The 18,910-nt window shown below is 31.3% G+C and overlaps 1 protein-coding gene across 1 annotated transcript in view; it reads left to right on the top strand.

The window, feature by feature from the left end:
* The window catches only part of LOC124369480 (Down syndrome cell adhesion molecule-like protein Dscam2), a 222,320-nt gene that overhangs the window by 155,326 nt on the left and 48,084 nt on the right, over window positions 1-18,910 (top strand). The window contains exons 7-8 of the mRNA XM_046827492.1: window positions 9,282-9,435; window positions 9,882-9,961. Coding sequence (XP_046683448.1) covers window positions 9,282-9,435; window positions 9,882-9,961 — 234 coding nt within the window. The remainder of the gene's footprint in view (window positions 1-9,281; window positions 9,436-9,881; window positions 9,962-18,910) is intronic.

Genomic DNA, 18,910 nt, shown 5'->3' on the forward strand with positions numbered 1-18,910 from the left:
CCCACCACGCTACATGGAAACTCTATTAGTAAGGGTGCAGGGGAAACACCGTCCGTCCATTCGCCTCTTACGACCAGAACTATAGTAAACAACTTAAGTTTACTTTTACTAACAACACAACAATCTCACTTATTTCCGGTCAAATGTATAGAAATTAGTTACGCTCTGCCCACATCTTACTACCACATGTCTTCTACTAGCAACCTCCGTACATTTAGTTCTCATCTTTGATGTGTTCAAAAAGATAAGATAAAATTATTAATTGTAATTATTTAACTGCAAAAATAGGAGTCGAAAACTTAATGCAAGCAAAATATCAATATAATGTAAGGGTTGAAGCCCACTACATGATACACTTTTCGTGTACCTGCTGAGCAAAACCTGCTAGGCTTACTAAGATGATTACTTTTTACTTAGACGTTGAGAAATCCTTATGGTAACTACGTACCCACCATCATAAAAATCTTCTAAAAAGAAAAATGATAAACATTAATACATTTTTGTAAAACAATTCAAGTTTTAATAGTAGATAATTGTTTGTTTATTACTGTTAGTCACCACAGAAATTAACTATTTTGGGGACATAGGTACCTATAAGCATATGCAAAACACACACACACACACACACACACACACACACACACACACACACACACCCACACACGATTTCAATCATTAGCTTCCCCCAAGCTGAAATACAGGAACATAAAACTCAAAAAAACAAGTTTTGGAAAACCTTTCGGAAAGAAAAGAGTACTTCAACATTAAAAATTCTTCAGCCCTACATTGTGACTTTCTTCTGGTCCTGGACTTCGCTCTTCGTTTTAATGTTTCTTTTCTTCACTCTACCTGCTTTAGTAATTTTTGCCAGGCTTTATCACCATTTTTACTCTTGTTGTATTAAATTTACGCAATTCGCTGAGAATACTTTTTCTGCTTCTATACCCATGTATTTAGAAAATGTTTCTTGGCCATTGCACTATTAATACATGTTAGTACCGCATTTAATGCTCCTGCATAAACTTTTTGAGAGGTTTAGAACAAATTACATTACTTAGACTCTAATTTGGATTTTGTGTTCTTCAAAGAAGATATTTTTGTAAGAGTTCATCTTTTGTAAGAGTCTCCTTAATATTTGTTTTATGGCTCTACATACATTACCGCTTCTGTCACCAAGTTTTTGTGTAAATAAACTTCACCAGTTGCCTTTGCCTCTTGGTATTTACACAAAGTAACAAGTCCCATAGGGCAAAGTCCATGTTGTGGTTCGTCACTTGATCATAACTTGCGCCAATACGAAAACTTCACATTGAAAATGCAGCGCCTATGTGGATTTTTTTATAATTTATTTACATTCTCCTAAAAGCTAAACAGAAACAGGTTTGTAAAACATCGCTTTTGGCATCTGTTAGCCTACCCTTTCATGATAAACCCTTTCCATCACCTAGTGCCATGCCTTTAAACTTAGCTTTGAAGCGACGTAGTCTGGATTAACACAAACAGAATGCAAAACAAGGTTAAAGAGAATTGCTGTTATACTCAGCTGTTTAGAACTAAGAAAAAACAATAGAGTACAAAATACATATTAGCACAGTTACAGTACACCATAACCAAACACGATATAGCCGTGCTATATTTGACCACTTCTAAACTCAGCAGGACTTAATAAATTAGATAAAATGTATAATCAGTAAGTTAATACTGGGTGCTTCAAAAAAATGTATACACACTTTGAACTTCCATAGAAAATATATTTACAAAGTTCTACAAAGTAAAATTTCAGGAAATTAGAAAGCTTAAAGTCCAATGTAAATGAAACGTAAATAACAAATGTTAATACTGTTCAAATTGGTGACCTGCAGCATCAACACAATTCCGAGTACGAGTCACCACTGATTCTGTACATCGTATCAAAACGTCCAATGAGATTTCTCTACACACAGCTTGAATCTCATTCCAAAGAATGTCTAGGTTACGTGGTTTACGTTTGTACACCTCATCTTTTACTGTGCCCCATAAGAAGAAATCCAGTGGTGTAAGGTCTGGAGAGCGTGCTGGAAACTCGATTGGCCCCCTGCGTCCTATCCACTGGCCCGGCAAATTTAGATCCAGGTAAGCTCGTACGTCCCTGTGATAGTGCGGCGGGGCACAATCTTGTTTAAAATAAAAATTATCATTACCGTATAATGCACGAATGGCAGGAAATATGGAATCAGCAAGCATTGTTAGGTAATTAATACCAGTTACAGTACCTTCAAATCGAAAAGGTCCAATGAGTCCCCTTGAAGACAAACCGCACCACACATTTACACCAGGCAAATATACAGCTTTTTCAATTGTAATGTGAGGATTGTCTTCAGCCCAGTAAACACAATTGTGCCTATTGACAGTTCCATTAAGTTTGAATTGGGCTTAATCCGACCAAATGATGCTACCCATAAATTCCGGTTCACGTATCACCATCTCCTGAACCCATTCACAAAATTGCAACCTTCGATCTGGATCGTCGTCACTTAGCTGTTGCACCAGCCTTGGAATGTAAACACGATACTTGCCTCTCTTCCGAATGCGTAGCACGCTGCTAGCACTTACATCACTTTCACGTGCCCCTTGCCTTGAAGGTTTGTTAGGAGAGCGTTGAAACAGTTCCAAGACTGTCGTTGAAGACTCATCGCTTGTAGCTGTTCGAGGTCGACCTGAATGACCTTTATGCACATCACACACTGTTCCATGAACTTCGAATTTGTCTCGTATGCGTGTAATTGTTAATGTTGAAGGTCGTTCTGTATCATAATCCCTTCTCCACTGTCTTTGAACTTCATTTACATTCTCAAACTTCCAGTACCACTTAATAACCTTCTTCAAAACTCAAACGTACCTCCGCCATGTTGATATTACAAATTCCAACTAACAATATAACATAAAGGGACGATTATGCTGCCACCTGGCGAAGAAATATAACATTAGCCTTGTAGAGCGGGAAAACTACGATAGTTTAAAGTGCGTATTCATTTTTTTGAAGCACCCGGTATTTATGTATTTTGTTATACATAACTTTTTTGAGAAGACACAAAGGATTTATTTATGTAAAAATATTTTTTTAATGTTTTGGAGGTTTTGGCGAACTTCTTCTTTAAGTCTTCCTGCTTTTGTCTTCATATAATTATAACGGAACTCATTTATTAAAAATGTGGATTATAAATCTGAAAAAAAAACTGTAGTCAAATTCTTTTTAATAATTAAACCATTTCTATGACAACATCTGCTTATTTTTTTGTAAGAAAAGGGACCAATGCTGTAGGGAATATGGTAGCTAAAAGTATTAAAATTATTCTTATATTTCTCTTTATGCCTCATCAGGGCATCCAGAGGTTCCTGATTTATATGTTTCATCATTATTTACTTATGAAATTACATTGTTTATATGTTTTATTTCTGTTTTAATGCAAGGTTAATTAACTCATTTATACCAAACTAATGCAACATATTAATCGAACATTATTCTAAATTTTAAATTATGGCAGTCTTTAAATTGTTGTTGAGATCTGTTACAAAAATCCGAGTAAGAATGAATGACTTTAAGAAACATGGTAAATTAAGTAAATGCTGTGAGAAAATACAAAATATGACTATATCTGTGCTATCCAATAAAAAGAATTTATACTGGAAAAATATATTTTTATCAGTTATTTCGTGTTGTTTTGGGTTTTTTGCCCGAGAAATGTAATACTCATACATGTACAAATTTATTTTAGATTATATCACAATATGTCTATCATTATTTTACTTTTTTTTTCTTTAATTCATTATAAACATAATGAGATTGTACATGTTGTTAGCATATATCTGTTTTTATGCAATTTTAATATTGAAAGAGCTGAATTAGTATACGATTTTCGTACACAAACCTTAAGAGCACTGTTTTTGTCATTTAAATTTTTATTTTCCTAATGAAAGGTCGGAAATGGCTTGGATACTTTAGAATTTACAAGAAACATAGCCAGTTCCTAGTTTAAATAAGATGTATCCTTAGAATGATAATTAAATAAATCAATAGACTGTAAAGAGATAGACTATTCGTTACGATTTAATAAAGTTTGTCTAATAAATTATGTCAATATGGTACCAAAATGAACTTAAGTTTGCAGTTAAATTTAAATGTAAACTGATCAATTGGCACTAATTAATTAGTTGCTTATTCATGTCTAATGCTACACTAACATTAAATATACAAATTAAGATATTTTCAAAGGACCGCAAACCCTGCTCCTTTCCCATCTGAGCTATTAACAACAAAACATGAAATAGAACGTACAAAAGAGCACACACAAGTCTTGTTCGACCATGACATTCATACTAGCCTGCGATACCAGGATAACATAAGATAGTATTAAAAGTATTTTGTGGTGAAAATAAAATGTCACCAAGCATTAATGACAGAAAATATAAATTTAATTTACTCACCAGTGCTATGTTTGATTAATAGACATATTATTGATCTAAAAAAATCAGGTTATATTTAAGTAAAATTTACTTTTCAATATAAATTATAAACATTATTCCACTTTTTAAATAGTTTTTTATATCTACGTAACACAGGAATAAAGGAAAACAAATTGTGTTTGAATAAGTTTAATACAAAAAAGTTCATAGTAAAATAATTTTAATTTTATTTTTTAATACTTAACAAGATGTACAGGCTAATGACTCCAGTGAGGTAGATCCTAAAAAGATCCAGTACCAGAAAATAACCATTCTAATTTTTTAAGCTTTAAAATGATTTATTAAAACTTTACATTTATTTTAGTTTTTTAATAGTTAATACAGAATCTATCCTTAAAAGCAAGATATGCTTAAAATGCCACAGCACTATAGAAGTAACTAGCCTAAATACTTATACATTTAATTCTACTTATATTTACACCAAAATTGTTTCTGAATTTTCACTATAGTATGTATGATATTTTCAAAAAAAAGTAATTGCAAGATGGAACGCACAGAAGATATAATCTGAAGACTATTTTCATACTGTTTGACACAAACATTATCTAAAAGGTGTTATTACCTATTTAACGTATCTTATTTTATATAATTTATTTACACAATTTAAATAAAAGTCACCTCACGTTGGCTCACATTGTGTACTAAGTGTATTTATTTGATACAAATTTTGATTAATGCTTCAACTTTAGCCGAGAAACCGTGTATAAAGGCTTATCTATATTATAATTTGTACCACCCAGTTTAGGTGGTCGGTTCTTTTAAAATATGCATTCTTTGCTAAACGACTTTAAATTTGTTTAAATAATATAAATTTGCGTTTATCACAGATTTTAGTTTTTGTTGGCTGAAAAAGAAAAAGAGATAGCTGATGGTAAAAATAATCTTGTACATTTCATTTACCAGCCATATCCAGAAGGTTAAGCGTAAAATCTGTTTGTTCTTGATATGCTTTGAATTTATGTTTTGGACATACTCATAAATCTTTGCTTTTCCTTTGGATACTTTATTGTCTGTAAAAGTTTAAAATTTACAAAAGGGAGGTAGTTGTATATACTCCGTACTTTAGGTTTTTATCGAATTTTAAATTTCGTACTGAAATCAAAACATTTAGTAACAAAATATGCTAAATTAAAATATATTTTACTAACTCAAATAAAAATAAATCGTAAAGACCGAGAGTCGAATGACTTTTCTGAGTTTAGTGAAAGTCTTTACTGAACTGACTGTAATAACTGGCTTTAAGGGCAAATTTACTGCCCTTTGACCTTTTGACCCCAAAGCAAATAGAGTTCTTCCTTGGAACAAGTTTCAAGTCTGGTAGCACCTTGTATATCACGGATCACGTTGACGGAAAGACAGGAAACCACATGATTTTAAGGTCCTGTCGTTTCCTTGATAATGGGTGCATATCATAAGTTCGTCTATTGCTTCATGTATGTTCTAAATACCGTTGACCGATATTTGTATTAAATAAGTTCACCGGAGATCGAAAAATATGTTAAGCCGTTTTTGTAAAGAAAATTAAAGATTTACAATAAGCTTGGTAGTAATTTTCTCCTATCTATAAAGAGCGAGCGGGTTTGATGCTATTTATCATATTGGAAAATATGATTCGAAATGTGACAGTGGAGTAGCAGGTTGTATAATATTCAACACGAACATAAGCTGTTTTATATATATATATATATATATATATATATATATATATATATATATATATATATATATATATATAAAATATAGTTACAAAATTAATTATATTTTAAACATAAATAGACAAATACATTATCCATTGCACTAGTAATACACAATCGGAATATAATGTATATTACTGTAAATAGGATAAAGGGTACAGGGCCAGTATGGCATGCAAAGGAACTGGACTCTGCAAGGCTTGCCATAACGAGTTGTGAGGAGTCAATGAGTCACAATAGTTAATACGTATGTGGTTAATATAATTTCCCGAATATGTCATTAGTATTCATATCGATCTTATCATCCGATGCAGTTTTTATATTTAAAATGTTCGTCCATAATTGCAAATATTAAAAAATTATCATTACATGACTTCATATATTTAACTTCATTTACAATTTTTATATTGCACTACTGCAGCAAGAACATGTCAATGATTAGCATGTTGATATATCAATAACTAGAGCTGATTTTCGATTATACATTGATTAGTTAATTATTGTACAAAATGTATTGATGAGATGCTAAACATGTCCGTTTTAAAGGAAAACAATTGTTGCATTCTATTTAAAAAATTATAAAATAGTATTTTATGAACACCAACATTCCAAGTAATTTTTGGCTCTTACAAAATTGGAATATAATACAGCGATTGTTTACACACAGCTTCGTTTTGCAAAACATATTAATGTTGACGTTGTGCTTAATTACAGCATTAATCTGGAAACGTGAATTGAAAGAGGGATTACACATCTGCCTTTATTGTGTTCTAAGCTTTCGGTAGAGGTGAAATTTCTACAAAAAATCACTTTCTCGTGTTTAATTGACGCTGGTGAAAAATATGTAATATAACCAAATTGCAACTTTGATATTACGACAGGAAGCGGACGGGTTATTCTCAACACTATAACTTTTGCAGTCAAAGACCAGTTTGTTATAGTCTCATTAATGGTTAAATATTAGTTTCTTCAAACTGCAAACAAAAGTCGTGAAATCTTTGATTCATTTAAAAAGTTGATCGTATGGTCATTACACGTAATAAATAAAAAATTCAAGTGGTTTACGATAACAAGAGTGTTTGTCACTCAAAATGTTCTCAATGAGGTACATATCTACCAAAACGGACTCATAAATTAGATTATTTGTTCACACAATGCAAAATGCCTTGTGCTTCCGAATTGGCATGTTGCATCCATGCTCCGAGTTACACATATATTTACCAAACGAATTATTTAATCATCTGTATTGAACATCAACTAACAACATACTTATACAAATATTTGTCTTCCTGAAAGAATGCATCTCTCTTCACATATTCTATCAGTATTCCGCATATTTTAGTCGTATATAAAAATGAAAATAAGTTTCAAAATTTAAGTTTAATTTAACATTAAAAGGAGTTTAGATGTATAATGCTCTCGCTTATTCAAATATAAATTTATTTATGGAATTTTTTAATCAAGTTAATTATTATTTTAGTATCTGAACCACTCCCCTCACGATTTTAAAAATTTTGTGTTATGGCCATTTCAAAAAACTACATTTCACAGCGGTATCAAAACTTTATAAGGAATATGGCCATACATGATACTATTTAAAAGCTCATATCGTTAAGTAACGAAAAATATTTGTATTTTTGTACGGGATCGAATCACAGGAGGGCCATCACAATACAAAATAACACTATTTTCTATTTACATTTTCCACCATTTTAAAACAAAGGAAATACTCGTAATTAAATACATGCTTTTCCGAAACGTTTAGGATTTCAAGACACTTAAAATGACATACACAATGACTTAAAAATTAAGGCCATCACAATACAAAAAAACACTATTTTCTATTTACATTTTCCACCATTTTAAAACAAAGGAAATAATTAAATACAATTTTTTCCGAAACGTTTAGGATTTTAAGACACTTAAAATGACATACAAAATGACTTGTAATTTCATTTCAAATTGTTGAGATCCATAAACCAACAATGAATCCTCCCTGGGGAAAAAGGTTCCCCTCTGTTTTTAGGATAACCTATCTTTTTCCAGTTGAAGCTATTTTAAGGCAATTTTTGGGGTATATTTAGTGATAAATTAAACTAAACCTCTGCAGTTAGCCGTTTGACGCTACATATTGGAGACAGGTGTTCTGAAACCCCTTATTTAACAAATCAATGAATTCAGTACACTTGCAGAACAATGTGTAAATAAATCTAAATAAAGATTATTCTGTTCACGCTAAAGTAACCTTTATAAAACTGTTGATAAAGTATTATCAAAGCTAGACATATGTAAACATTCATATATACGAAATGTTTTCTGCGAATATAGTTAGTTATTACTACTGTAGACTCTGCACACGCCCCCAGCTCGCGCTAACCTGACATTTTTACAGTACAAAGCTGCTGCTGCATTATTTTTCATTTGTGTCAACTTAATACTTACATTACTGCATAAATATTACTATATATTAACATAACTATGTATGAACCAAATCTTTTTTAATTATATGTAAAATTTGTAAAGTTAAAATTAAAAATAAATACGAGTATGTCCAGGACGTATTTATATATAAAAAAAAGTTTTTAAGTTTATAATTTTATCTGGGTGATCATATTAATTTTTATACAGATATTAACTTAAATTTAGTTTCCTGCGTACATTAGCTCACATTTTCTTTGGATTAGTATTTAATACAAGTATTAAGCCGGCCCACCGTTATATTTCCTTAGGTAATAAGTAGATATTGAAAAAAAAAAACAATATAAGTTGATATTCGAATTTTTTCTGTCCAAATGAGGGATATATAGTTCAGAAACAAATGAGAAAACCTTTTGGTTTTATATTCTAATAACTCCATACTAAATGTTACGATTTTCTAATGATTTATGATTGATATGTTGTATCATTATTTTCAAAGAGTTGTTATATATTAGTGCAAAATTGCATGTTTGTAAATAAATAAACGTTTTAAATAAAATGCATTTAACAAGATAATCGTTTGATTTAACTCAGTATTTAACAAACTGAATTGTAATACTAAATGACAATGTGGCCTATGTTACAAACTGTTTCAACTGATTTCAGATGGAAAGTTTCACATGTTGCCTAGTGGAGAGCTGATGATACTAAATGTTGGGCAGGCCGATAGTTTCTCAACGTACGAGTGCCGTGTGACTCACAAACTGACAGGCGAGACTCGAGTCAGTGTGCGGCACACTAGGATACAAGTAGCGGGTAAGTAACTGTCTGTTACCCTTAAGCACGAAGGAGTGCCGTGTGACTCACAAACTGACAGGCGAGACTCGAGTCAGTGTGCGGCACACTAGGATACAAGTAGCGGGTAAGTAACTGTCTGTTACCTTTAAGCACGAAGGAGTGCCGTGTGACTCACAAACTGACAGGCGAGACTCGAGTCAGTGTGCGGCACACTAGGATACAAGTAGCGGGTAAGTAACTGTCTGTTACCTTTAAGCACGAAGGAGTGCCGTGTGACTCACAAACTGACAGGCGAGACTCGAGTCAGTGTGCGGCACACTAGGATACAAGTAGCGGGTAAGTAACTGTCTGTTACCTTTAAGCACGAAGGAGTGCCGTGTGACTCACAAACTGACAGGCGAGACTCGAGTCAGTGTGCGGCACACTAGGATACTAGTAGCGGGTAAGTAACTGTCTGTTACCTTTAAGCACGAAGGAGTGCCGTGTGACTCACAAACTGACAGGCGAGACTCGAGTCAGTGTGCGGCACACTAGGATACAAGTAGCGGGTAAGTAACTGTCTGTTACCCTTTAAGCACGAAGGAGTGGATTTGTTTCAACTTATAATCAGTTTTGTTTCATGGGCTACGTACTCAATTGCTTTTATGCGAAATGTAATAAATTTACTGAAACACAAGATTAGTCTATATATTGTGGTAGTTCAGAAACCAATTGGTTAAAACAGTAACGAGAAGATGCTTCTTCTTTAGCAGACGCAAAAAATATATTAATCTATATAAGTATTCAATATAATGTAATAATTATTTCTGCAGTCATGTACACCAATGACTGGAGGAGATCCATTAAATTACAGTCTACGTTTTAACTCGTTAAACAAACTTATCAGAATTAACTAAATGCGAAAAACTGTGTAAATTATGTATACTGCAATCATTATTAACTCTTCTCTTGTTCCAACCCTTACATCTCTCAATCCGTTTGCGTTCTAAAATTAAGTTATTCAATATTGCAGGGATTGTTAAAACCCTCCACATACACCCTTCATGTTATAAGTATAACAATTTCGATTTAAATAAAAAAATTCCCACCCTTATTGATATGTAATATTGAATCATTCTATCCAAGCAAAGTTCAACACAAAGCTCTTCCAGGTATCACCATTGGTTTTAAATGCAAAAAGACTGTTACTGCTCTTATGTCAAGCAAATCAGTTTTGCCCACAGCTATTTCTTCCACACTTCAACATATGAATAGTCCGATGATGGATGATATTGAAAACTTAACGTAAATAAATGAGATTTATCTAAGAACTTCTTTACACACGTCATACAATACAGACATTCAAAAAAAAATTTTTTAACTACTTCCAGAATTCCACTTGTCATTAAATGTAACCATTTAAAAGTGTCTGCTCTTAAAAAACTAATCAGTGAAAACCAAATCGTATGTTATTACTTTCCGTCGACACTTGACTTCCTTTCATCTTTCCACCCCATCATCTACGACTGATGTCTTATTGAATACTTCATTGAAACAATAATGTGGTTTAACCATGCAGTCGTACGATGGTTTTACACTTGACATAACATCGATGACCAACCGTAAGTTTCATGATGTTAAAAAGTAAATCTACGAAAAGTAATGAGAAAAGCGTTTAATTTTTTCAGCAATATACCAAATAGTATAATTCTTAAAATGTAGGTCAACAAATGTGAAAAAATCTTAAAGATGATCATTTTAGATTTTGCTGCTACAATAATATAAAAAAAACTATTTAAGTTGTATAAAATATATTGCATCTAAAACTTCCTGATTTGGACGTAAATTTCAGTAAACTAACTAATTTATTGTTACTTGACCAGCATTTATCTTACCAATCTCAAGGTGAGTGGTATTTTGAATAAATTAACTTTTTATGGTAAACTTACAATGGTTCATTACTCAATTCATTAAATACATTTTCAGTTCGATGTACGAATTGTTTAACTATGAACATATCGTTAAACCAAAAGCTTTATTTATTATCATAAGAAAGCGCCGAGGGTAAGTGGTTGTAAAACTAAGCAATAACTTTGACGGTTAACGGATTGTGAGTGTGCAGGTTTAACCGGCTAGGACGTGCACTGACTCCATAAACCTTTCCTCACGTTTGTAGTATATTCCAGATGCGTTTCTTAAGCCGGTTTTATGAGCTTATAATTTCATACTCATTTTTGTTATACGGTGATATTCCACTGCTTAGGATATAAAGCTATGCATTTTCTACGTTTTTATAGGTGGTTTAATTAAAATTTAAACTCATCTCAGGCCACAGGTGGAATTCCTTTTATTTAAAGTCCAATGAATGACTTGAAATCATCTTCAATTTTAAATTTAAAATAGCTCAATCTTAATGGAATAATGAGGAATATCGCGTTTTTGTGTTTAGTAATGTTTTTTCATGCCACAGATATTTCAGTAAAATTTTTAGCACAATTTTATATATTTTTATTTGATTATCTTGTACTGCTTTACTATTGTGTTCAATAGTTTGGCTTTACAAAATATCTAACATATCTTATAAAATTCTAACTTTTTCTAACGATTTTCACCTCAAAAAGTATCTAATTGATGATCTCCTAACTAACGTAACCTTTGGATATAAAATGTAATGTGTTATAAAACTATGATACTTTGAATTCACACATATTTTATATTCTCAATTATTATTTTACTCTATCTACATGCAAGGATATTTTATTAAATTCTTATAAAGTTTTATACCACATTAAGGTATTATATTATTATGAATTGAGTTATACCGACAAAACTTACTGTTCACAAGTTTATGGGTGATAATAATTAAAGAAACATTTATTGAGCAAAAATTTTTGCGATACTGTTGTGCCGGTTTAGCTTATTTGAAAAGGTCTGTCGGACAACTTATTACGTCATGTCGGGGTGGCACTCGATCTGACGTTAATGTTACTACATCATGTCGAGCACTGTGCATCTTAATACTTGTACCCTACTAATATTTTAATCAAGCTATCCGATCTCTTAACTGGTAATACCATTATAGCCAGGAACAATATATTGGTTTTGAGAAGAATTAGTCCCTGACAATCACTCACGCACTTCGGCATACCCTACCCTAGGGTTAACCGCACTACCGTCCTTATCCGAGGACACGGGAAAGGCACATCTGGATACTGGCATTCTAGAGCAGGGCAGTTGTCCATCAGGTAGGTATATTAGAATTGAGCACATGTCAGGTAATTAGATTTGGTGAGAATCATTTCCTTTAGACCAGTATGTTAGTACTTGCCCTATATGTTACGTGTACAACAAGTTAAGATATAATATGAAATTTTTCCTTTATTAAAGGCGAAATTAGGGATATGAAGTCCTTCATTCATGTAACCTCAGAATACATGGGTAGGGTTGGTTAATGTATGGGTGGAATTAATAGATGGGTGGATAGTTAAAGGAGGATAAGTTTTTTGGTTACTATAATATTTTCAAAATTCCAATGCTTCATTGTTTTGCTATTTAGTAAATATTACAAATCACTAACAATGAAATTAAATCAAACTAATTTATTCCCTAGAATATTAACAAAGGGTAAACATTAAAGTTATTTATTTTCATTGAAAATATACTTTAAACGTTCTTGTACAAAGTAATATCATATACTTAATTTTTTCTTTTAAAATTAATAACACAAAGTTCATAAAGGTATATGCTTGATAATAAGTTACCATAAGATAGTATGTAAATAAAAAAATAATAAAAGAGGAAATTTAGAACATATTGGGTGAGGTAAATTGTCAATGGAATATATTTATGTCAAATAATACTCAGATAATAGCGACAATTTTTATGAAGTAAATCGTATTAAAGATAAGAAACAAAACGTGGAACTATGTTAGTATTTAAATTCATTACATTCAAGATATGTCTATAAACGAGTTTATGAGAAATAAACCATCGTAAATATAAAGTAATTACTGTCAGATTAATCAAGTATTCTTCGTTCTTAGACCAACCAGACGAGCGATGTCTTCGTATCTCAATATCGTTATTTGAACTTAGCACCAATTATGTTCACATTTTCTACATGAACACATATGCCATACAAATATTCAAGATAGAATATCCTCATACTAAAATTACATATTATAGGGCCTAGGTATATTTTTGAGATACTTTATAGTATATTGTTAGATAAAGGGATCAGTTTGAGTATCACGAAAACTGAATTCATAAGGATGCCTGACAAAGTAGTTTTTGTTATAATTATTTTTGTTAATCTAATTGGTTCAATATCGCGATTTTCGCGATCAATCACGATCTAATTGATCAAAACCAAAATTTTTCTCGTATTCAATATATAATAACGTTATAAATTATTGGTGAAAGTGTAATTAATGTATCCAGAGTAACACTCTTCTTTACTATTATATGTATGTTTTTCCGGTTTTCAGTGGCATGCCTAAAACCCATGTACTGGTAATATTACATGTAATGTGTAATCTAATATATGTATTATTCTACAGGCCTTTTACAATGTTCTTAAATATATGCTAGTATTATATTACATCTAATACTTGAGCTGAAGCAATAAAAATAATAATCTTATTTTCGTCTATACACTTTTACTCATTGAAGGGGTGAACCTTTGTCTTTTTTGTTGCTTATTCTTAGCAACTTATTCTGATAAAAGACTCAAATTTTTGTTTTTGACGCTACAACAAAACTTCTTTAAGAAGCTTCAATAATAGTATGCACTAAAATATTTATTTAGCATAACAAATCCATGAGAATCACAATTTTTTTATTCATCAAAAAGAATTAATGTATTTGAAACTTCGCATTATTGTATTGTAAGGGCTCTTGTCGGGGCGTGTGTAATGGGGATGGGTTTTTTCCATAATAACCTCTCAAGAATGTCTTTATCAGGGTTTACAAAATAACTCTGCTAAGGACCTAATTTTTTTAATACTTACTACAGTTTAACAGGGTACAATTTTCCTCATTTTCCGGCTATATCATTAATACATTGGGCACATCTAATATTTAGGTCGTTTTAAATAAGGTCATAATTACTTAACAAAATTTCAAAATTTCATTGGACCTAATAAATATCAATGACTGTGTTTAATTGTGCGAGTATAATACTGACAAAACCACACAATAAGTATAAGTTAAAAAATTACAAATGTACAAAAGTAAAATTTGATAAATGTTTACTAACATTTTAGTATTAGATATTACACAAATAAAAATTGACAGTAAAAATAACAGACGTTGTACTCTTTGTCCTACACGACTTCCCACATAATCGATGTGAGTACCTTAAATCGATCCTGTCTAGATAATGGGCCCCAAGTACAGTTCCAATAGTGTGACGCCTGTGTCAGGTGTCAAGGATGGGTGTCTGAAGCATTTATAGTACGAGGGAGAGAGTTCCTTAAACGACGGGCTGTCACTACATAAGACCCCTTCACTCACAGCGATCTAAAACAACTAAAAGCGTGTGCAGCCTGGCCCACTTTGTGAGCTGAATTGAATATTATCAGTATTAACAAATTTTAACATAATGTGAACAAATGTTTGAATTATAAATTTATATTACCATTCACGATCAGATTTTAAGCATTGTGTCATATGGTTCTCTCTCGCGTAGCCCAAAGTGTCTCTTTTGCACTGCTATTTAAATATTTCGATCATCATTTTGTTCATCATAGTCCTTCGGATTAAAAGAGGAGGCAATTTCGATTAAGGTGGACTTAAACTAATGAAACTTTTATGCAAAGCATATAAAGTTCTCCTATATTTGAACAAGTTAGTACATTTATTTAAGGGTTCCAGTTGAGACTATAATAAATAGCTACAGATTAAAAAATGTGATCTACAAAAAATACATTAATCTTGTCAGCTCATATACTCGTATAGCATTTGAAAGTACCGTACAGCGAGCGAAAGATTGTCTATGGGTTTCATCTCATACCACAAAATAAACTATCGTTTAAATCTTAGGGGCATTATAAATTAGACACATTTCATAATTTCTAACGATATGTAACTTGATATTATACTTGTGGTTTTTAAGGAATGTAGTAGAAAGGCTATAAACCTAAAGGCAAAAGGACACATTTGGCATACAGACACTGTAAGATTTCAGATAAGTAGATTAAGTTACTCGTATTAAATGGGATTTTTTAAACTTGATTTTGAACCAAATAAAGCAAATTAACTGGGTCCAAAATTAATATTTGTCAAGTAATATAACATTTTATTTATAAAGATGCAACGTTACATTTATCATAAAATTATTCCTGCCGTTATATTTACCCCAAAAATTTAAATAGCATTTACTCTATATAAAATGTTTAAATGTATAAACAAACTCAAATTCCATGAGTATAGCAGGCTTGTTTATTAACTCTACAAAGGCACTAATAGTATTACAAATTAATTTTTCTCGGAAATTTTCTAGTATTTTGCATATGTACTAGTCAATTGCAATAATTCCAATGAAGTATAGTATGATAGTCTAGGTATTCCCCCTGATTTTCCTTGACCAACATACTTATTTTGAAACGCATATTAATTCATTACAACAGGGGCATCTTTAAAAAATGTTGAGAATTTTTCTTTGGGGGATAATGTAAGAAAACCTAATTTTTTACGTTCTTCGAACATTTGTTGAATAAACTGTCTATGAATAGTTCTGTACTATATTATAACCGTAACTATATGTTCAAAGTTGTGTTCAACCGTTGCATTTAGTTACAATATATGGAATACCACACAAAAACTCTACTTGTTTATAAAATCCTTTCAAGAATCGCCAGTTCAACCAATTGCTAAACCAAATTTTAGATTTTTACTAGACTGACTTATGACTAATAATGGTAACTGATTAATAAAACGCAACTAAGTAGTCTATTATTTTCTTATTGTCTTGTTGTAAATTTCTTAGAAATCGTAAGAGCACATCACACCTTATGTACTCTTGCAGTTTTATGTTTAAATTTTGTTGTACTAACACAATCAACACAAAATAACTATATATAATACAAATTATCATTATCAGTATAACTGCAGAGAACATAATACTGATTCATTTGACACTTTAATTACTGTATAAAGCAACGTAATAATAATACAATCTCGCAACAAGTGCTGAAATTACTATAAAATGTCATTTCTTAATATTAATATCAGAGTGTATACCTCATCATATGTATGAGATATGTGTCTGTCCATATGGAACTAAACGTAATAAAGTTTATAAAAATATTTATTATAGTAGTATTTAGCAAAGCTGATGTGTTTGATAAACCATACAGCTGTTGAACAAATCTAGGGAGAAACATAGTTTATTTGGCTGGCAGGCAGTATTTCCTACTGTTCTTTTACTATGAGTGAAGACGGGAGGCTGAAAATCTTATTTAATGCCACAATTGTTATAGCTTCTTCTCTAGGCATATTGAAACTTGAAATTTTGCACTAATGTTCAACTTTAATTAAGAGTAGGGAGGAAATTAACAATTTGGCTACCAAGAGCCTCAATATCTGATAATGTGAGTACCATCACACACAACTACTGTTCCCCTCGATAACGAACTTGTTGTATACCAGTGCTACTATGCTATAATGATTTTAAACGCTGTGTTTGGTAAATTCTATAAAGATTATATTATAAAAAATATTAATAGCAAAATATTTAATTTTATAATTCAACACTATTCTTTTTGTACTGGGTTTTCTATTGAATATTCAATTAGTAATAAACTATGACTAAACTTAATGGTTATAAATATTTAAACATACAAAGTAAAAAAATTCTACTTGAGGAATTCTTTTACTGTATTTATACATTTTAATTTAATTTCAAATATTTTGATATTTTTCTAAATAGTTGCTTATTTAAATACTATGATTATATATATTTTTATTATATTGTAATTTTAGTATAATTATATATTACAACTTTAAATGGATTCAGTTTTGAATGGTACTTTATAATCTTTATAATACTTTATAATCTACAGCTCTGTAAATTTACTATCTCTTAATAGAAACATAATCTACTATAAGCTTTAGAGTAATATAATAAGGTTGGTCATTCTGTGAAATCTTTCTCTAAAATGCATTTGTAAAACATCATTCTTATTATAATAATAGAAGAGTTAACGTACATTTATTAAACATTGTTCATAGTGTATTTATTATAATTTAATACTGTCTATGGGTGTAATTTAAATCCACAGATATGTCAAAAAGGTTAATTATATCACATTTATTCAGTCTTCCAAAGCCACTCTGTTACAATACAATACTGTACCGTACTACAATACGTCCTGATAACGCCATAACATGACGCCTAGTGTGGTTTTCCTGCAGAATCAAACAATGCATGGCTCCTACCATCCACTATGTCCATATACTGAATCTGTTATCGTAGTGTACGATTAGCTTTTTAACTCTTTATTACACGTTTTATCACACTTAAAATAAAAAATAATATATTACTTATCTTTCTTAAAGGGAGCACTTCGTAAAAAATCTCAAAAATTACAAATTTTTTTTTTTTTTTTTTATTACAAGTTTGGAATTTCCCGATAAACAATGGGTGGTATTAAATTTTTTTTATGATGCACTAGAAAGTGTCCGAAATATTTTTTTTTTAAATAGGCCTGCAGGCATTTCGGGCCCTGTACAGTCCACACTTTTGAATGGTTGTGCTGTTTATTAGTACTCTACTTCGTTGCAGTCATTTCATGATTTGGTTGGCAGTGACAGTTTGTATGTCAACAACTTACACTCACCAACCAAAACATCCTGTTTTATTAACCATTGCTTATAACCTAGTAGCATACATGTTCTTGGTTAATGACAATTTTCTGTTTTAGAGAGTGAAAATTACGTACATTGATTATGGTTTTTTTTGTGAGTTAGTGGAGAGTTTCAGAGTATTTTTTTTGTAATAAGTGTAGTGAATTTTATAATGCCAACGCCCACGTTCAATAGCCTGCTTTCCCAAGAAAACGCGGTTATTCAAAGGAAATCAACATTAACCCTCCAACTAGTCCCTTACAGGCCTAGTTTTTCTTCAGGATAAATAACAATCGAGGTACCAAATACTTCCAAATGTGGATAGGCCCCAAACCTCAAAGTGCATCTTTCTAAGAAGGTCAGTCCTATTTTTTGAAACAGTACCAATTGAAATGAAAAATGATAGTCTGAAAAACCTGTAAAGTTAATATAGATAGGATTGTTGAATGAGGCTCTTAGTAACGTTTCAGTGTGTAAAAATTGCCATGACGCCAACCTTGTTTACAAAGGTAAAACACATTGTAGCCTAGGCATCAAAAATTAAAGTCAGCTGTTCCTTCTGATTGTGAAAACACTATTATTACTGTGACAAACTCTGAATTAGTCAGGGAGGGCCTAACACTAATAATAATGAGCAAAGTCTGATAGGCCTACACACATTTTTTTGACCT

The sequence above is a fragment of the Homalodisca vitripennis genome, chromosome X, assembly GCF_021130785.1.
Source record: "Homalodisca vitripennis isolate AUS2020 chromosome X, UT_GWSS_2.1, whole genome shotgun sequence".
Classification (NCBI taxonomy): Eukaryota; Metazoa; Arthropoda; class Insecta; order Hemiptera; family Cicadellidae; genus Homalodisca; species Homalodisca vitripennis.